We start from the raw sequence: 22583 nt of genomic DNA, 5'->3' as shown, positions 1-22583 counted from the left end.
TTTAGACTGGAATCTTTGGATGATATTCAGCGATGTTGGCTTTGCACAGCCCGATAAGTGTAGTCCGTAGAACCAGATACGTTTGAGTATTGCTTTGTATAGAAGAATTTCGTTTTGGATGTTAAGTTTTGATTTACGTCCAAGAAGCCAATTCATTTGTCGGAATTTTAAGTCGAGCTTTTTTCATTTGGCTTGGATATCTTTCTTCCAAGTGAGACGTTGATCAAGATGGAGGTTAAGGTATCTAGCGGCTGTTACTGTTGGTATTCTTACATGTTTCATTCGTACAGGTGGGTATGCGTTGTGGCGCTTGGTAAATGTTATTTTGTTTTGTTTACTTTTGTTAAACTGTTTGTTCGGGCTTCTTCTGGAGATGTTACTGCTTCGCTTGTAAGCTAAAACTGACCTTGTCAGTTGCCAACCTCTAGTGTTGGCGAAACGTCGAGAACTAATCTCAGAAGGCAACGGCCTAACAGCCCGAACAAACAGTTTAACAAGTTAGACGATGGCCGTGAAAGCCTAACGCATTTTGTTTACTTTTGTTTTCCATTTTGTATACCAATCACTGAGTAGGTTCAGATGATGTTACAGGTTTTATGAGGCTTGTATGGGATCTACATTTACAGCTAATATTGCTACGTTGTCAGCAAAGGCAGCGATTGTAATATTATTAGTTTCTGGTATATTGGCTATGTAGAGTGAGAAAAGCAGCGGACCTAGAACACTACCCTGCGGGATTCTACTGAGTAGATAGAGTAGAGTAGAGTTGATCAACTACGGAGTTGACAGGACAGAGGTTACATTGTTGGTCTTTGAATTTAACAGAGAAATATCTATTTGATATGTAGGATTTAAGTAGGAGGAAATAGTTACTGGATAGTGCTATTTTTACTTTGTAAACCAGACCTATGTGCCAAATTTTGGCAAACGCTTGTGAGATGTCTCAAAATATATCGTTGCAATGTTTCTTTTTTTGATATCTCATTTATTATTCGATGAACTTGTTGGGTAATAGATTAATTTTTCCGAAAATCAAACTGATGTTGTGGTAGTAATGTTAGGAATTCATAATCTGGGTATATGCTTTGTAGCAGCAACCTTTCAAACACTTTGCTTACGATGGGAGTAGATTGATGGGTCGATAAGATGTTACTTGGGCTTACTATTGGGCTCTTTTCCTGGTTTGAGGATTATAATGATTTTAGTAAATTTCCATATTTTTGGAAAGTACGATAAGCTTAGCATGCGAATAAATATAACTTAGCAAACTAATGGTCTAGCGAGGAAGTTGTTTTAGTAATTAGGCCGAGATTAAATCATAACCTGGGACTTTTCGTGAGTTGAGTTTGGTTATTTTTTTCTTGACTTCTATAGGAGTAAAACTTTTAATTGGGAGGGTCATTTGACATGCCGTACTAATTAGTTCTTGTACTTCTTCATCGGGGTCTGCTGGCTCTGTATGAAATACGTTTGTAAGATGTTTAGCAAAGACGTACGCTTCTTCTTTGTTGAAACAGGCCCATTCGCCATTTGGTTTACGGATGGAAGGGATAGTTGTGTATTGTTTCTTAAGCTTTGTAGTCACCTTCCATAACGTCTGGTCATTTGCTGTAAGGTTTATAGTATAATTTTCGAAGGTTTCGTTGTTTGCGGCTTTGATGGCTATTCCAAGTTGCCTACGTAGTCTATATAGATCTACATTGTTTCTAGATCTTTGCGAAGTTCTCCTTGCACGACATTTATCATCAATGAATTGGCGAATGTGCAGGGAAATACTTGTGGTATGTGTTGGTTTGAGTTCAGTTCGTGGTGTAGATTGCCATGCCGCTTTTTGCACAAGTGTGGTGAAGTATTGAGCTGCTTCATCTACGTCATGTGTAGATTTGATCCACAGATTAAGATTGGTGTTTTCTTCTAGGTAGAATTGAAAATCTGCCTAGTTGGTGTTTTTTCACGTTAGTTGAGGAGGTGGTGAGTTGTTTAAAACTTTGGTACTCAGGATCATAATAACCAGTGTATGATCCGATCAGAAATCACAGTTGGCTTTTATTGAACAGTTGTTGCTGGATATTCTTTTGCTTATGTAGTAGTCCAATGGATCTGGAAGTTTGTATGGATTCAGTACGTATGGATTCCGTAGGTGTGGCAATTATAGCTGTATTTCGTCATTGCTTTTAGAAGATTACGACCTTTTGTTGTTGTGAGTCTTGAGCCCTAGTATGTGTTTCACATTCCAGTCTCTCCCGACTGAGAATTACCTGTCAAGTAATTGGAAAAAGGCTTTGTATTCATTTGTGGAGACTGCGTGACGAGAAGGCCTATACATTACAGATATGTTAAAGTGACATGGCATTGCATCCACTAAACGTTTGCTGCGTGTGTTTTTTCTGTTGCATATTTCGGCAATTTATGATGTGATATGCAGCTACGAATTATTACCGCCGAGACGCCGTAAGCTGTACCATTGGGATGAGGTGTGCTTTATGTGGTACAGAGTGGAATATTAAACGTAGTTAGATTGGTAAAGTGGATTTTTGAGATAAGCAGAACATCGATTTTATTCAGGTTTAAGAAACAAGCCTGGCTAATTGGCTCTGCCATAGCCATTTTTCAGAAAAAAAAGAAACTCGTTTAAAAATGTTAATTATAACAATAATTTTTATATTAGACCCGACCTGTGGACATAACGGTCAGCCAGGTAAGCCGTACTATTGTGCCACTTTAACAATGAGTGAAATTCAAGATTTTCGTAGAAAACTGTATGTTTCTAAGGAAAAATGTAGACAAGATAGTTTTATAATTGCAACTTTTGAAGGCCAGAAGTGCAAAAGATCAAAAATGGAAAAGGAAAAAATATCCATTTTGTATTATGTAACCACTTCTGCTAAAAAAATTCGTGTTTTTAAGACGGCATTCTTAAAAATCACATGCCTTAGTAGAGATCGGATTGAGAGAGTCATGAAAAACTTTGTTTTAAAAGGGAATATACCACGAGAAACAAGAGGAGGTGATCGCATCCTTAATAAAAACGATGATAAAAAGTTAGCAATAAAACATTTCATTGAATCTCTCCAATGCATAGAGAGCCATTACTGTAGAAGTAAAATCAGTACTCGTGTTTATTTACCATGTGAACTTAATTTTACAAAATTATGGAAAATATACGAATCTAAAGTTCGCGATGACCAACTACATGTTAAATTGGCATTTTTTAGGACATACATAAATTCTAATTACAACATCGGATTTGGCACCCCAAAAACTGATTTATGCTCAACCTGCTTAAGATCCAAGGAAAAGTTAAAAAACAAAAATATTTCTAGTTCAGAAAAGTAAATTATTATCACCGTGCAACGGATACATAGACTTTAAGGAAAGGCATTTTTTGCCTTAAAGCAGCCGCTAGAAAATACAGCGGTTTTTCGTTTGATTGTCACAAAAATTTGCCTTTGCCTAAGGTTTCGGATCAAGCTAGTTATTTTAGTCAACAAATTAACTATTACAACTTTACGGTATTGCATGGATCATCAGCAGCACAGTTGGTTCCAGAAAATGTTTATTCTTATGTTTGGACGGAGGTGGATTTTCCCAAAAATTCTAATTCGATAGCTTCAGCTGTTTGGGATGTACTGAATAAGTTTAACTTTCCCAATGAAATCGATACAATTCGTTTATTTGCTGATGGATGTGGGGGGCAAAATAAGAATATTATAATGATGACCATGCTTTCTGTTTGGTTGATGACGAAAGCTCCCACAAACATAAAGACCATTAACATAATATTCCCCGTAGTGGGACATTCTTTTATACCACCTGATAGGTTGTTCGGAATGATTGAAAGAGAGGTAAAAAAGAAATCCATTATTTTAAAAACTTCTGACTACGAAGATATTATAGCAAATATAAGCAAATAAGTCGACAATTAGAAAATTGGGTTTAGATTGGCAGGTGTATGACTGGAAGAATGAAGCACAAGTAAACACCAAAGCACCATTCTCATGGCACTTTCAGTTTAATAAGGCTAAAAGGTTTGTGCTTACTAAAGGGAAAACCAATGCACTAATACGAGGTGAGCCCAATTATTGTGTTGACGTCGGTGAAGCCAAGTCTGTTGTTAAGAGAGGAATAAAATTGACACGTATCAATCCTACTCAACTTCCTATTGGCTGCAAACTCAAAGGCGATAAATCGACAATAATTTCTCTTCTCAAAAAACATTATGGAAACGCCTGGGAAGAAAATCCTGATTTGGTTTTCTTTAAAGAAAATCTTGTTAACCCTCGAAGGGTGGAAAACCACACTTCTGTAAACGATTTTGAAGCTGGCTGAAGTAGTTTAAAACCTTGCGATATTAATTTACCAATTTAATGTAATATGTAAATAACTGTTTAATTTCTTTGTGAATAAAATTTGTTCCAAACTATTGATGTAACATTTTTTGGTGCAAAACTCGCTAAATGCATTCTTTTTTCTTCATTTATTTAAAAAATCTGCACTATTTTTTTAAAATATGTTAAAAACTATTAGAGGTGTATATGTTCTAAAGGCACGCTAACATCATTAATTGGTTATTAACAAATAAAATGCAAAACACGTTTTTTTTTCTTTTCTCAAATTGACTTTACATGCACTCATATTAGCTGTGCAAAATCCAACAGTCAAAAATTTACATAATGTTTTGAAGAATATAACCTACTAATAACAACTTTTTGACTATACAAATTGGCAGAATTTTTGAAATATTATTTTTTTAAAACGATTTCCGGAGTGGAAATAGAAACGTCCAACATTAGTTGGTTAAAAATGTAATTTTAATTACAACCGATAATTGTGGCTTAATCCCATATAAACATAATACTTAAATAATACCAAATTCCGATTTTACCCTAACTTTGCGACACCCCTTATGTATAAACGAATAAAATGCGTAACATTGAACAATAAGTAGACATTTCAATTTCGTAATACTAAACAAAGAATGAGAACTGATTTATTAGGGAAATATATTTAATCATTTATTCTACTCCAATAAACCGTAACTGTGTGTTGTCTAAAAATCAATACATTATAACTTTTTGTTATACGTGTCAGCGCCATTACATTTTTGTGACGTTTTTCTTTGATGGCTCAATTTTTTTCTTCGGCACAGGTATTTCTTTGTTAAAAATCTTCATGTCGTTTACATCCTTTAGCAGTTTATCAATGTCTTTGTCGTTTTTAAAAGTGACGTCTCCTTTTTGTGATTGTTTAATTTCTTCATTTCTGGTATTAGGTTTTATATACGAACGGCTTAAAATAAAGAAATTATTAAATTAATGATTGCTTTAAACATATATTTTATTAAAATTTAAGACAATGTAGATTCTATTGTCTGTTTCACCCTTTTTAACCAATTTGATATTGAAAATCACTGAAGTAAGAGGAAACTGTCAATTAAATTACCAATGCCGAAGAGAAATATTTTTCTAAAATTAAAACTAATCGATCACAAATGCATATGGTTTCGTTACCAAAAACATTAGAAGGAAAAGAGTAGCACTATTCTGTGTAGATGTTGACTTTTCAATAGCAAACACCTTCTTCAAACAACAACCTAGAAGGCTATACCCTTGGAAATTACCTACAGAGAGAGAAGATAAAATTGTTAAGAGTTAAATTAACTCCATATTGTATGACCACAATTTTAAGAAATACATAAAATCTACTAAAATATACCTTGTTGACATTTTTTTTTATTTAAAATTAATGTGCTAGGATACTAAGGCCACTTACACAAGGACGATTATAAAACAAAAAATTTTACAATAAATTATGTTACAAAATACAAAATTTTATCTTACAATGAAATGTCTTTTAAATATTTTAAGACGGAGTTTATTTGGTCAGCATTACTTAGATCTTGTATATTGAGTTTGAGGCGATAAAGTCTTTTGACCGAATATTGATCGGTGATCATGTGATTGACTGTCAGTTGTGATTGACAGCTTTGACAAGTAGGTTGGTTAGTGGATGACATCTGACAACTTACAACGTCAGTTAGTATGAGAGGTTAGAAGTTGTAGAGACAGATCCGTGGCAGTAAATTATTAGGTTATCTGCATAATACTGACCCTCGTGGTAATCCATCGGTTTGAGTGTGTACTGATGAAAAAATACCATTGACAGACACTCTAAACGATCCTGATGATAAGAAATTTTGTATAAAATTAAATATATTGCTCTTAATAATATATAGGGTTACTTTGTTCAGTATAGAGTGCCTGCTAATATCAAATGCGCCTTCAATGTCAAATGCAGTAGCGACGACTTCTTGACTTTTGTTGAAAGCATCGGAAATATTACTTTGGAGAATTACTATATTGTCTTGAGTTGAGCGATTTCGTCGAAATCCTGATTGTTCTTTAGTAATTATGTAGTTTTGTTAATAATTTTTTCTAAGATTTTGCACATGGTGTAAGTGAGTGATATTGGTCTATAAGCACTAGGTGACGAGCGAACTATATCAGGCTTTTTAATGGGTATTATAATTGAGGTTCGCCACAGGTTCGGAAATTTGTTGGATAACCAGATTAAATTGGATATTTCAAGAAGTTTAAGGTGACCTAAGATAGTTTTTTTTATAAAGATATAGGGAATATTATCGGGACCAAAAGCAGTGTTCTTAAGAGTTTTAATGACAGAAGTGAGTTCTACATAAGAGAATGACGAATTCAGATATGTAATAACCTTAACTGTTTCGTAAAAAGACGGAGTAGGGGTGTGTATTAATGGTTCTAGTAAAGAAGAATTTATTTTGCTTTTAAATTTTATATCGAACCTTTTGCCAGGGTTTCGCCAATTTCTTTATTATCACTAATAACAATATTTGAGATAAAAGAGAGAGATTGTGATATTCGTTGTAAATGTTTTTGTCGATTAAATATCACTTAGGTAACCTTTTTACATTTACTTAGTTGTAGGTCATGCTGGTTTCTTAAAATTTTTGAAGGAAATCGGCAAAAGATTTTTAATAAATTTTATGCTCTGGAGACGAAAAATGAACAAAATTTATATATGCAGACTTTAATTGAGTATTCAGAAATTGCCAGGAATCGACCTAGAGTAGATCAAAATAATTCAAAACCAAAAATCAAATCATATAAATACTCTGTGTCATTTAGTTTGGGCAGGTATAGTGTCTGTAAAACCACTTTTGTTGGTATTCATGAGACCACTGAAGACCGTATTCGGTGTTTGGCTAACTTATTTTTGTTTAGAAAATCACCTAACGATAGAAGAGGTAAAAATACGTCAAGGAATGCTAAACCTGGAGGGGTGGTTCCATTTTTAGGAAAATATTCAAATTATGCCGTGAATTTCACCTTGGTGAAAATTTGGACTTTAAGAAAATGCATGAACTATTTCTTACAATAATATCGAATCATCTGTGAAGTACAGCTTTTACCGCAACATATTCAAGGAGTGTTTCAGCTTGCCTTTTCGCACCTACTACACCTGTGAGAAATGTTATAACAAAATTAAGTTTAAGGTCCGAAACGACATTACTAAATATGTAGCTGTGGCAAAGAAAATTGTTCACCAAAGAAGAGCCAAAATATTTTATAGCAGGATGAAGTCGATTCAAAAGTTAGGCTAAACAGATGCCACGGTAGGAGCAATTTGCGTGGACTACATGCAAAATCTTGCCCTTCCTCTAAGTCCTGTTTAAAACATATTTTACCTTGATCAACTAACTGTAAATCTTTTTAACATTCACGACTTAAAAACTGGAAAAACTATGTTTTATTTATATCAGGAAAGTACGGGCAAAAAAAGACCAAATGAGATTTGCTCCTTTATGAGGAATTTTATAAACAGCGAAATTCCACAAAAAATGAAATATTTTCATATTTTAAGGGGACATTGCTACATGACATGTGACAGGGACTTTGCTATGGTGAAAAAAAAACTTAATAAAGATGACCGGCTTTTTCTAGTAAAAGCATACATTTCGTTGATTGCCAGTTCAAGCACAATTTTTTTCCCATATGTAATAGATGAAGAGAATACATACATTTATCAAAGACTATAAAAAATGGTGACCCGTTTACTACAGAAAAAAATCCTTTGTCTACTGCATCTTACGGAAGAGTTGTTAAAAAGGAAGATAAAGATTCTTTTCTGATTTATAATTTTAAGCACTTTAGCTACAGCAAGGAGGACAAAGGTGTTGCTCGCGACTTTATTGATGGCCCAATAAAGCATGAATTTAGATTAGGAACGTCTACAAATTCAAATTAAAAAAGGAGTTAGACAAGGATGTGTGCTGTCACCAATGCTATTTAATCTCTATTCGGAAGAAATTATGAAGAAAGCATTGGAGGAAGAAGAGATTGGGATAAAAGTTAACGACCAACCAATTAATAATATTAGATACGTAGATGATACGGTTTTAATGGCGGAGATAGTAGAAGACCTGCAAGCCATTTTAAACAAGGTAGTCACAACTAGTGAAAGGAAAGGGTTAATAATAGACGCCAAGAAGACGAAATTCATGATTATTTCAAAAAAATAAAGATTGACTGCAAACCTGTACATTCACAATAACGAAATCGAACGGGGGCACAAATATAAATATTTGGGAACAAGCGTTAATAACAACAATGACAACACAGAGGCAATAAAAACTAGAATTGGAAAGGCTCGAGCTGCTTTTGTTAATATGAAGGACATTCTGGGAAGTCATGATATTAACTTAAACCTGAAAAGGAGATTGGTTAGATGCTACATCTACTCGATACTGCTGTACGGAGTAGAGACTTGGACTTTAAACAAGAGCAATACCGATAAACTAGAGGTCTTTGAAATGTGGATATACAGAAGAATTTTGAAAATACCTTTGACAGACAAAATAACAAATAGTGTAGTTCTTTAAAGAATGAACAAAGAACGGAAGCTGTTGATCACCATCAAGAGAAGAAAGTTGGAATATCTTGGTCATGTGATGAGAGGGAAAAAGTACCGATTGCTACAATTAGTTATCCAAGGAAAGATTCAAGGCAAACGAAGCGTGGGGAGACGACGTATATATTGGCTGCGCAATTTAAGAGACTGTTTCCAGTGCACATCTAACCAATTATTTCGAGCAACAGCTTCAAAGATACGAATAGCCAATGCCAAACTCCGTAGCGGAGACAACACTTGAAGAAGAAGAAGAAGACTGTTGTCACATCCTTTGCCGAATTAGTTGCATATTCTAATGTAAAAGTCCCAATAAGTGCAAAAAGCTGTTGAGTATCAAAAAGTTTACGAGGTTTATCGAAGGAAAAGATGAAAACATTGAAAATTTTTATCGGCAAATATTTAAATGGCCAACCGTTGATGGCGAAAAAGACGATGTTAATAAAGACTGGGCGGATTATTTTTTTAATATACTCCATCTTATTCCGACCTAATAAACTATTTTTCAGCCAGAAAACTACAGAGGTATAAGCTTGTTAAATACAACGCTAAAACTTACAACTAAAATTTTACAAGTGCCAATGAATCAGAGGATAAGTTGATGAGCATAAGGTGATGAACAACAGTGTTTTCGTAGTGGAAGATACTGTACAGATGCAATATTCGTTACAAAGCACTGAGAAATCACTAGAATTTAATGAACCAGCATTTCTGTGTCTGATTGACCCAAAGAAAGCGTTTGACAGAGTAAGACTCAAAGATGTAATCCATCTTATGTATAATAGAGAAGTGCTCCTAAATATTATAAAAACTATCAAAAACATCTACCAAACCAACAAAATATAAGTCAGAAACAGAACCTATAGAAATAGGCAGCGGAATAAGACAAAGGGGTTCACTGAGCCCCATGCTCTTCAATTTGATCATGGAAGAAATCATCAAAACCGTTAAAAAAGAAACAGAATGGGAAAAAAAGAAAAAAATACTCTGTTACGCAGACGACGGAATATTGATAGCTCAAGATAAAGATAGTCTGCAAAGACTGGACGACATTTTTAACATAAGAGCAAAATAATTTATTATGACAATCTCATCTCAAAAAACTAAAACAATAGTAGTCAGAAAAAAACCAGCCAGATGTAAAATAGAAATTGATGGCATCAGTATTGAAAAAGTAATGGAAATAAAATACCTGGGAATTACACTGTCTAGCTATGGAGACCTGGATAAAGTAGTGAGAGATCAAGTACAAAAAGCAAATTGACTGAGAGGATGCCTTAATAACACTATATGGCGAAACAGATAGATTAACACTAAAATGAAATAAAGAATTTATAAAGCCAACAAACGGCAGAGATGAGAGTACTAAAAAGAAATACAGGAAATACGCTGAAGGATAAGTGAAAACAGAAGAAAATATAACGTACAGTGTATAAATGAATGGACACAAAGTAGAAAAAAAGAATGGAATAACCACATAAGTAGAATGGAGGAGAACCGTGTCGTCAAAATAGGAAGAGATAAGTCACCAATCGGCAGAAGAAGTATCGGACGACCGCGGTAAAGATGGAGTGACAACCTTCCATATAGGTATTATTCCGCCAATGAATAAGCAGAATTGTTTATAAAGAAAAAGAAGAAGAAGAGTAAACTATATTTCAAGAAAAAGTTTTATGTTTATTGTAGAAACCGTTCATGTCCACCGCTATTTTATTCTTTATCTCTCGCAAGATCGGAAGTTTTGTTTTTGTTTTACTAAAAAGTTTACAGAAAGTACTCATACTTTATACTGGGGTACTTGCTTTTATGATTTTTAAAATTTTTTTTAAATAGAACAGTTTTTTTTAACTTTTCTCAAAATGTTCATTTTTTCACCTTTGGGGTTTCTCACATAAGCAATTTAATTGTAAATTTAATTCGGTAAAAAGAAAAAAGTGAGAAGCAAAATAGAGAAAATAATAAATAACGACGTATTACTAACCTTTGATTCGATTTGGCCGGAGTAGCAACTTTTTGTTTAATTATTCCCGATTTCTCTTTACCTCTTGTATTACTGATTGCTTGTTGACTACTCTTAAAAACATATGATAATCTTTGAGCACTTACAACACTTTTTTGATTCCTCAAAGGTTTCTCCACACTTGGTTTGATTTTTACATCCGTTTTTAAAGTTGACCTTTGTTTTGATGTCGAAGAAGCTACTCCACTGCCTAATTTACTGCTGCTGTTTAAAGAAGACGTAGATTCAATTTCTTCTCTTTTTATTGATTGGTCAATCTTTTTGGACTTCCATAACTCATTGACTTTTAAGTCACTTGGTTGTTTCTTGTTGGGTATAACTTTTTGATTTTTTTTCGGTGTTGGTATTCTGGATGCACAAGAAGATGTCTTTTTTACAGTTTTTTCATTATTGATATCGATTATTGCGTTACTTGGGACTAGTATACTGTTTACTGTTGACTTACTAGTATTTTCCAACATAGAACTATCATTGCCTTTTGGTGCATTGTGTACAACTTTAACATCATGATTTGGCAGTAATTGATGTTCTTTATTCGATTTTACTGATGCTTTTGAATATTTGTTCTGTGTCACAATAGATGGCGAAGGTTTTCTAGTTACCACTGATTTTATACTTTCCTTTTTATTTGAATTATTTTTGTCTTCACTTATATGGACGATATTATTTACAGTTTCAAGTTCGTCCTCCTCCTGGATAGAGTTCTTTTCAATCTTTTTTCTTAATTTTAGTTTAGATGGTGTCCTAGGCCACACCACTGCTCGTTCTAAACCAAGTACAGGAATTTCCAATGAAATAGTTCTTACTTCTTTGTTTGAGGTTCTAGAAGTGCTGCAAGTTTTGTTAGTATCGTTTCTTTTGTTTGTGCAAGGAACAGTTTTATTTATACTTGCATGTACTGTAGTTACTATTTCTTTTTTGTAGATATCTTCAGACTTTCTTGGTGGTGGTCCTACTCTCCTTGCAGTTTTTATCGATGATTTCATTTTATTTCTATAATTACACTATTAGTACTAATAATCTTGTGCATTGCATATCGGTAATATTCATATACACATATTAAATGCTAATACTGTTTTTTACTAAAATTTTGTATTTATCAGTTCTATTTTATTTTGACACCACATGAGTCATTACGTGACGTTTTTAATTTTGATTTTTAATTTGATTTTCACAAACTTCATTCACTTTGCTATTTACTTCTTCTTAACGGCCTGTCACTTTTTAAGTAACCGTAAGGATCTGTCCCTCCTTTTATTCAGGTAATAAACCCATTCGCGGACACTATGGCATAACAAAGGGTTCGTAGAAACGCACATCTGAAGAACGTCGTTTTATCGAAAATAAAGTTAAAAATATGTAGCATGATTTATTATGAGAAAAACATACATTTTTGGCAAAAAAATTGGAAGCGGCAAATACCGTCTTGTCTCTAGCAAAGTATATTTTCGTGAGCTGGATACAAGACGGCGTTTCCCGTCACACGAAAAATGGGAGGGGAGGGGACGAATTGGTTAAAAACAACAATTTTATTGTCTATGGCAATCTTCGAAGCCAGGTTCGACACAAAGAGCTGGCCTGCCGAAGCACGTCTTACAAAGGTACTTAGTCCCCTTTCGTATAGATCTTGATGTACAATGTTTGCATCTCAAATAAAAGGATTTATTTGGATCTTTTGGGTTTGGTATTTTATCAAGAAAGTGCATGCCAGAATCAGTGTTTCTGTTTGCTATTTGTTGATCCAATCGTGGCCTTTTACCACCATGTAATGGTCCCGTCTTCACCAAGTTTCTTCCATCTTGCTCATCTTTATCAATTCCTAAATATTCTTTTACAATTTCTTCGCGAAACTGAAGGAACGATAACAGTGCGTCTAATGTTCTTTTTATTTAAAATGCATTCCAAAGAGAAATGTCTAGTAGATGGAACGTTACTTTTTTCTACCATCTAATACTTTTTCTCGGAGATGAATAATAACTAATCATCTGGTCACTACGGTCAATGCCAGACATAAACTTGTTATAATTAGCTACTTTCTCAGGTTTTACCTTTTCAACGCCATACCTGTTTTTAGCGGTAATCAATTTGGGATGATATTTCGTGGTAATGCAAATAACATCCCGTTTATCCCTCCATTTTGAAACGTATACTTGACCACATCGGCTCCAAACGGGTTTACCTTTCTTTAACTTGGCTTTTACGATTGCGGCAGGATTTCTTTTACGATCTTTTTGTAAGGTACCAGTTGTATGGGTTTTTTGACAAAGAAGTATCTTAGAAAGAGAGAGGCTATTATAAAAGTTATCCATGAAGATATGATGTCCACGATCTAGGTATGACTGCGCCAGAGAGATAACTAGTTGCTCAAGTTTTGGTACACCAGTCGCTTTGGTTGTTTTTCCGGAATATATTTTCAAATTTAGCACGTAACCATCGCCGGTACAAACAGAGTAGAACTTTATTCCGTACTTGGCGCTTTTACTTTTAATATACTGCCGAAAGCTCAACCGACTGCGAAATAGCATTAGTGACTCGTCTAAGGACAAATTTTCTCGGGAAACCACGGCACTCTAAGTATTTTTTTATTTTTTTGTTCAGTTTTTGCATTATAAAATCCAAGTATATAAAATTAAAGATTTATTAACACTTACCAAACACATAAAACTGCTTTGCACTAATTTAAACAGTGTGTATAACTTTTACAGCATAAAAATGTAGGAAAGTATTATTCACGTGCATTCACCAAAACACAAGAGTATGCAGGGACAATTTACGAAATATTTTTATGTGTGCTGGGTCATCAATCGTGTTCGTACGGGGAAACAAATATACGCACGACGAAAAATGCCGCTTTGAGTATTATACCGAGCTGTTTGTTTGGACGGCATATCGCGTCTTGTCCCTGTGTGCGTGACGGGATATGCCGTCTTGTCCGCGAACGTGTAAATGGGTAAAGTGATATATGATTAAATCCTGGAATAAATGAATGAATAAAGGCAGACATCGACCACACTTTTTATTAAATCTTGCCCAAGTACTTTCGCGCTCAGAGCATTTTCAGGGGCATTGAAGATGCTCTGTTTAAATTATATCTAACTTAGATTTAACATAAGGTTGCTGCAATAGCACATTTTTCCCTGGCTCAATATTTAGTTTGGTAAGCTTATTATTTTTCTGGATGGTACAGCTAAATATCTTTTATCCTTTAGATAATGTACCAAAAGATTGTCGACTTGGCCCTTTATTTCTTTGTCTTCTCTAGGTAACTTATTTAAAACTTTCTCGGAAGAGAAAGGGTAAATTCCCGTGGCTGCAAAGGAGGAAATAATAATTCGTTTTATAGCGCTGTTTTTGACTGCTTTTTTGTTTTTTTGTCTGAAGCTGAAGGGTAGTGTTTAACAAGTTTGGAAAATCTATTTTATCTATTGTGGTTAATGTGGGGTAATAGTTTCTTTAATCACTAAGAGTTTTCCTTTAAGCCATCTAAAAGGGATGAAAAAAATCGACATCAAGTGATTGGGTCACATTCGTTGAGTTTTTGACCAAACATATAAAGCCCATATTGTTTTGTTCGCATTAAGATACCTCATCTGTAAAATGTGAGCAAAGGTTATCTCCTATTATGGTTTTTGACACTTCAAGACGTTTTGCATGTGGTAAAAAGGTCAAAGTAAACCAATCCGTAAATGTCTGTGAATCTATCCATCCATAATGGGTGCGATTATATCGAGAGCCTATAGACCAGCATCTGCCAATACAGCAAGGTGATCCTTTTGGACCATTTCAGTCCATTGTAACCACATTTTTTCTGCTTAATAAATTATATATAGTGGTAACAGCAATACTGAAGCTGAAGCACATATCATTATAATTGTTGCTGCCTTAGTAAAATTAAAAACCCGTTAGGGATATTTGGTGCAGCGTTAAAATATCATTTTCTTATTTCCGAGGTTATCTTGTACATTGGTCTCGTCGTAATTGAATATATTATTAGGTATAATATTTTCTAATTCTCTACGCAGATTCTTAAAGTAGGCAACTAAAGTTTCTTTTGAAATATTAGCACTAGATCTTTTAATATTGGTCGCCACTTTGTGGGTAATTTCTCCTTTATTCCGTCTCAGTATAATGAATATACCCAATCAGTTCCAGGTAATCACACGCTGTATAATGGTTTTTTCTTCGTTCTGGGAAAATACAGTCTGACCGCCATTTTTTCTTCCATGTCAGCCATTATAGCTGTTATTAAGGGTTCCATAGCGAATTTAATACTCTTCGGCAATTCGATGTAAGTACCATCCTTCTTTGAGAACTTTATGGAAAGCATTTTCCACTCCTACTTCATCATAGTCGATATATGGACAAGCACCAAGTTTTTTTATATAATTTGGAACTATTTTTTCTGAAAAGAAAGCACTAATTTAAGGTTTCTTTAGAAAAAATGTTATCAAATTTGCCCCCGGTAGAGATCAAGTTCGCTCCACAGACCTGATTAAATTATCCCCATTGTGATTTTTTAAATTTCCCACGTAAATTATGACACAATAAAAAAAAGCGTACTTACATGTGTTGACAAAGAACATGTAACTATTAAGATAATTAGTTTTTTTTTTCTGAAAAATGGCTTTGGCAGGATAATTAGTTAAAATCACACATTTTTTTGTAGTTTTTCTCAGGTACCGGAAAGTTAGGAAGCTAAAGAAACTTATCAAAAATATAGCCATAAAAAAACAAGCTTTTTTTCATAAAAAAAGATGCGAGATCATTGGTATAAGCTATATGAGTGAATCCCCTTGGCATATGTAGCCTCAACACCCCGTCGTACAGGACATTTCACAGGATGGGACCTAGTACTGAACCCTGCGAAACACTTTACGACAAATTGATGCTCTTTCTTATCTTTCCTTATTTTTCCTTTATGGACCTGTCAGTAAAGGATCTGTCAATTACATTGACCAGTTACTCACTAACGCCCAATTCAATTAGCGTTCTTAGAGTAAAGGAAAAATAAACAAAAATCAACCAAAATCTGACAATAAGCTGAACTTCTTGAATATGACTATGTCTCATAATAAAATTTTTCTTGATTACAATATTTACAGAAAACCCATCCAAACGGATCATATTATACATGAGACATCTAACCATCCAACCCAACATAAAATGGCTGCTTTCAATAGTTATATTCACAGGTTACTTAAATTTCCACTTTCGAATGATAACTAGAATTGCTTTCATTAATGGTTATGATCCTAACATTATCCATAAACTTCTAAATAGAGCTAAACTCAAAATCGCAGAAAAGCTTGCATATTCATCACAATGTCTTCTTCAACCTACTGCTTCAAATAACACCAGATATTTCTCTTTTACTTATATTAGCAACATTTCCAATAAAATAGCTAAACTTTTCACTTCTACAATTGAAAACATCAAAATTTCCTTCAAGTCACACAACACTTTAGGTTCCTTTTTAATCAACACCAAAGATAGGATGAACACAATTAACAAAAGTGGTATTTATAAATTAAAGTGTGATGATTGTTATGCCTCTTATGTAGGTAGAACCATTAGAAAGTTCTCTACTAGAATTTCAGAACATTTGAAAAGACCAAACTCTTCAAGTTTTGGTCAACATTTATTATCTAGTAAACACAATTTGAACATCAATACTGGTTCGTCTATTTTACATGACATCAGTAGAAAGAAAAACTATTTGGAGTTGAATTTATTGGAAGATTTGGAGATCACAAAGGAAACAAATGGAAACTCTCATTGTCTTAATACTCAAATTAATTTAAATTGTACTAAGTTTAAACCTATTTTTAAAAACTTTATTGCAGCTTCACCTCGTAGTGGACCCAGCTAGGCTGTTTAGACTTCCTGCACTGAGTATACCTATTAAGAATTTATTAATTTCATACTTTGATCAACATTACTATTGTATTCTTCAACAATTTACAAAACTAGCTTGCTCAGGTTCAATTGATCTATAGTTGGCGTTAATTACACTCTCTATACCTCTGCGTAATTTAGATATACCAGTTCCACAGTTGTATATTTCAACATCTCCCACTGTTGGTCAGTTGGTCTTTAGTAACGCTTTTACATATTAGTTTTATAGTTCTCCCATTGACTGGGGGTTTAACTGAACTACTTGAATTATACCCCATTTATACACTTCTTTCAATTTTGTTTTAATTTTAAGTATTTCAATTGCATGGTCAGATTTCTACTCTTTTTTACAGTATTGATAGTGCCTGGTAGAGCATTTTATCGTAGTCAACCACCCACTGTCTAATAGATTGTTTAGTCTATTTCTTTCATTCACACTTTATGTCCACTTCATTTTCTCTCAAACTAACAACCTTATTATTACAGACAGGTGTAAGTGTGAGATCTGGATTATGCAATCTAATTAAATTAAAATATTCTATATGTCATATTTCATAAGCTAATTTTCTATAGTAGTGTTAGTTGGACCTTTGGTCAATGCCAGCTTACTTACACAGAATGTTAATATGTGCAGATCACATATCCATGATTGTGACTGCCCATTAAAGCTGTCATATGTCACATGTCACCTTAATATTTCCGTTAAATACCATTCTCTCTCCTGTTGCCGACAAGAATAAAGCGTATAATAATTTTTAAATAATTTTAAACTGTTTGTCTATGCTTCAGTGTAGTGTTATGTACAATTTATGTTTAAATTCATGTTTATTACATTCTGCGCTTGCTGGATAGCCCAAAATTTGACGAAGTAAGTCTAAAACGTTAATTACAAAAAACTTTTATCATCCATTAACTTCGAGTTTTTTATCGAAGTTAATCAACGTTTCTTCATTTAAATAAAAAAAAAACGTTTCTTGGCTTATTTCAGATGCCCCTGATGATGCTGTAGAAAGCGAAAGTACTTGGGTAAGATTTGATTATTAAAATTGTGCTCGATATTTGCCTCTAATTTTTTCAAAGTTAAAAAAAAAGCATTTGTAAATATACATGCACCTTTGGAAAAGAAAAAAATAGAGGTAAAGGAACAGTTTTTAAAACTTACTGGACCAAGTATATGAAAGCATCCCTATATATGATGTCAAAATAGTTCTTGGTGATGTAAATGCCAAAATAGGTAAAGGGGACATATTTATGCATAAGATAGAAAAATAAAGCTTGCATTCAACAACGAACGAAAATGGTCACACACTAATTGATTTTAAAAAATCGTGCCTATTCTCAGGGAAAGGAGATACATAACGGCACTTGGAGATCGCTGGATGGCTAAACGGTAAATCAAATAGACTATGTTTAAGTAAATAATGATGTAAAAAAAGCATAATGCAGATGGAGAAGAATTTTATGAATTCTGTGGACCGACGGCAGGATAAATAATTCCATTTTAAATGAGCTAAAGGTCAGCAAACTGTTTTCCAGTAAAGTCCAATAATTAAAAGACTTTGGACATGTTATAAGAGCAGACACAGAACACAAGGAAAGACTTATTATCCAAGAAAAGGTAGAAGGTCGAAGATCACGAGGAATATCCTCAACAAGATGGATCGACCAAATTACTGAAATATGCAAAAGACATATGCATACGTTAAAAGAAATGATCAGGCAGAGAGATCCATGGATATGGACAAACACCACATTACGATAATCACTACACTTTCTCTGGAGGATCAGGGCTAAAGAAAGAGAAATATTCTCTTGCCTTCATCTGTCATGGGATCATCCTAACCCACTTTCTTGTACCGCGATAAGAACCACTGTCCAGGTCGACCCTTTAAAGACTCAGTTCTTTTTAGTACCGTTTATTATATAATTTAAAGTCAATTAAAGTTAAACAGTTAAATATAATTTAAACACCTAAAGTTACTTTGTTACCATTTCAGGACATGTATGTCCAACTCTATGTTCTTCAACTTAAGTATAAACACTCAATATGACCGAACATAACCTGAGACAAGCACTCACAAGACAAGACTTATGGAACAAAATAATTATACACTGAAGATCATAAAGTTATAGACGAGAAAAACGAAGGAATAGTATTATTTAAATGATCAGACGATATGAATCAAAATGCTGGAATGAGATAGATGCATAAATAATTATACACTAAAGATCATAAAGTTATGGACGAGAAAAACGAAGGAATAGTATTATATAAATGATCAGACGATATGAATCAAAATGCTGGAATGAGATAAATGCATAAATAATTATACACAAAAGATTATAAAGTTATAGACGAGAAAAACGAAGGAATAGTATTATTTAAATGATCAGACGATATGAATTAAAATGCTGGAATGAGATAAATGCAAACAGCCCAAAATAGAGAATATTAAAGACGAGAGTATGAGCCATATGTCCCAAGGTGGATGCTCTTGGTGGATTTGATACATAGTCTTTACAAAACCGTAACTTTATAATTAAAAAAAAATTAAACATTTCATCTGAACGTAATATCTGTAGTTAATAGATAAAACAGGCTTACATTTTTTTTTTCATTAACAAGTATTTAAAGTTTAATAGGTGTCCTATAGTAAATGACATGTGCTGATTACGAACCTGTACTTAGTTTTTTTCAAGCACGTCAGGTTTTTAAGAAAAGTGTGTTTGAAATTTTTCATAGAAATTGCAAAAATACTGAGAAATAAATTGTTTATTGAAACTATACAAAATTACACTGCAAAATAGAGTTGTTCTAAAAAAAAAAGAATTCAGTATAACCTACGTTAGAGAATATTTTCTTTTTTTTGAATAAAACCGTTATCTTTTTCCATGAAAACTGCGTTTTGTGGTCTTCTTTCTATGGATTTTTGTGATCGAGTCTCTCTTTAAGGTCCTGCAGTAATCAGCTGTCATTCTTATATCCCATCTTTCTTGGTAACGTCGATCCTTTATATCTTGATGAAACCTCTCTCCCTGCTCCTCGCTGACAGCTTCAAGATTTTCGGGAAAATAGTCAACGTGGGAATCCAGAAAAAGTTTGACGCTCATATTGCATCCCAGTTTTTTACAATTTTCTTTATAGTATGGAGACTTTCTTGTTTCCAAGGAAACCGTCCATGACTTCTACGAAAGAACTGCATGCTCAGATTCATCCTGAGTCATTGTATTCTGGAACAATCTGTCCGATTTTAAGGTTCGAATTTGGGGGCCTACAAAAATTCGTTTTTTAAGTTTAGCTTCAGAAAGTGCAGGAAATTTGTCGCACAGATATTTAAAGCAGTCATCTTGTTTATCTAAAGCTGCGAAAAACTGCTTCATCAATCCTAACTTTGGGCGAAGAGGAGAGCAAAAGAACTAATTTTGGGTCAACTAGTACAAGTCTTTCTCTGAGTGATCACTTTTTCTTAAGTAATGTAAATTTCGTGCTCGACTGCCCCACTCGCAAAAAAACATAGATACTTTGTGAATCCAGACTGCTGACCCAAAAGCATGGATATTATGTTGAGATCTTCACAGAGTTACTAACAATATTCGCTATCGGCAGTGTTGCTATTCAAATGCTATAAGTATTTGAAAGAAATAATTTTAATACAATTTACGAAATATCAATAAGGTATTTGTTTGCGCTAGTATATTTTTTAGTAGGTTTTTCAATTTTGTGAAAAATTTTGACGTGATGGGCTTAAATCAAATTCATATTCAGAATCAGCGTACCCGTATTAGCTAGGGACACTTGTCAAACTCAAACCACCAAAAATCATGTCGGCCTGTGTATGTATCACAATAACAATGACAAAATATCAAATATGAAAAAAAAAAAAAAGAAAAAAATTTGGTATTGAATCTGAAGGAAATATCGAGATGTATATATAAGGAGTAGAATAAAAAGAAAACCACTTTAATATTATAAAATAACTTAATTAAGAGATGACTTTAGACCTCCTAAGTCCTCCCTGTTCTATTTTGTCCACATCTGACAGTGTAATACGACGCCGACATGCCGTCCACCTTCCTCTAATCAGTACCGCTTCATCGACCATGTGAAGACAACTTTTCAAGCGAACTTTACATAACACAACCCTTGTCAATTATACTATTCAAACTTGGAATTGGGGTAGGTCCTGAGGTAAGTGACAAGGGTCATCTAGTTTAATCAGGGATTGTTTGGGTAAATACTGGCTGTGGGCATTGTAAACAATAAGAACTTCGGCCAGACACAGACACTGTCCCCGAATAAACTATGCAAACTAACTTCCGTTCATATTAATGAATATAAAGCATTGAGCCGGAACGTGCACTCTTGGAATAATCATGTAAATTAGGTTAATTATTTAGTAAACGTATAGCAAGTTTTGTAAACTTTGAAGTTGGAAAAGCTGTCTAAAAAGACAACGTTATCAAACAATTCAACAAAATAAATGGAAGTATCATTTTTATTTACTCTGATAAGAAATTAAGTAGGGTGGTTAATAAATGTAATACGATATCCGAATTGTACGAGGTGTAAATCAAATACGCCGTTTACTAATAAAAAAATATAAATAATATGGGCTCCCAACATTTTTTGATAGCTCTCCGTACATTTTAATGGATAATATGCGGTCTTTTACAATGAGCCAGCTGTAACAACAGACGAATTTACGATTCGTCTTAGCAAATTATTATTTGGTCAGCGCAATGTTTCCGAATTCGTAATTATTTACTCTTTAGCAGTGGCGTTTCACGAGGGCATCTTAAAAGTATTGCCTTATATTGAAATTTTATTTTATTTGAGACATTTATTTTATAAAATGAAAATGGTAGACCACGTTTTCTTTTAATAATTTGTTTAGATAAAATAATTAATTGCCAAATAACCAATATAACGATTGTTAGTAAAAACGTTTTTATTTATAACTATACTCAGGTGCAAAAAAAAAACGCAAACGATATTTTGATGATTTTTTTTAGCACACTGTGTATAAATTTATAAATTTTAAGTCAGTTTTTTGATAAAATTTTATATTTGACTTATTGTATGGGGTTAAATAAAACGTGGTTGTATTATCCTAACTTTGAAACGTCCGCGTCCTGTGGAATAATTTCGCTTGCGAATTTTTGTAAAACCTTATTTTTCGGTTGCAACCATATCTCCTTAGCATTGTGTTATTTGTTTGGTGGCTTTGGTGACTGTTATCATTGTGTCATAATATTGACACTTAAGTTTTGTTAACCTATGATTAATCATGGTTTATAGTGTCGAAGATTGTGCGAAAGCCGTTGTTCTGGTTGAAGATGAGCGAAATTATGAATATGTGGCTAGAGTACTACACACTCATCACTCTACCATCCAAAGGGTAGTGGAACGTTTTATACGAACTGGAACAAACAAGAGTAAAGCGGTAAGTGGCAGGAAGCGCGAAACTACCGCTTTAGATGATCGTTTTATACGAGTCAACGCTTTGCAGGATTAACGTCATTTAACAGCGGTGCAAACCAGAAATCAGTTTCAAGAGGTTCAAGACAATAATGTAAGTGTATTTACAGTTCGTCGAAGATAATATTAATTTGGTTTGCAAAGTTGCAGACCAACAACTGGGCCCAAATTACTTCCATGGCACAGAGTGGCTAGACTATCATTTCTCAGGAAATATTTACATTGGAATTTTGGACAATGGAGTAATGT

At 33.7% G+C, this 22583-nt stretch overlaps 2 protein-coding genes across 3 annotated transcripts in view; one reads left to right on the top strand and one right to left on the bottom strand.

Annotated features, from left to right (window-relative positions):
- Window positions 1-22583, top strand: part of cmpy (crimpy) — a 617633-nt gene that overhangs the window by 211445 nt on the left and 383605 nt on the right. The gene's annotated exons all lie outside the window — the stretch shown is intronic.
- Window positions 4977-12109, bottom strand: LOC140449733 (uncharacterized). The gene is made up of 2 exons (XM_072543052.1): window positions 10922-12109; window positions 4977-5289 (listed from the first exon to the last, which is right to left on the bottom strand). The coding sequence occupies exons 1-2, from the start codon at window positions 11944-11946 to the stop codon at window positions 5097-5099; spliced, it is 1218 nt and encodes a 405-aa protein (XP_072399153.1). The 5' UTR covers window positions 11947-12109; the 3' UTR covers window positions 4977-5096.

This window comes from Diabrotica undecimpunctata, chromosome 9, assembly GCF_040954645.1.
Source record: "Diabrotica undecimpunctata isolate CICGRU chromosome 9, icDiaUnde3, whole genome shotgun sequence".
NCBI classification, from domain to species: domain Eukaryota; kingdom Metazoa; phylum Arthropoda; class Insecta; order Coleoptera; family Chrysomelidae; genus Diabrotica; species Diabrotica undecimpunctata.
This window is presented reverse-complemented; position numbering and strand designations above follow the sequence as displayed.

Bases quoted from the DNA above. Each gene is read 5' to 3' on its own strand.
- LOC140449733 (XM_072543052.1), bottom strand. From the start codon at position 11,946: ATGAAATCATCGATAAAAACTGCAAGGAGAGTAGGACCACCACCAAGA. The intron at 5,290-10,921 runs GTTAGTAATACG...CTTTATTTTAAG, and splicing joins CCGGCCAAATCGAATCAAAG to CCGTTCGTATATAAAACCTA.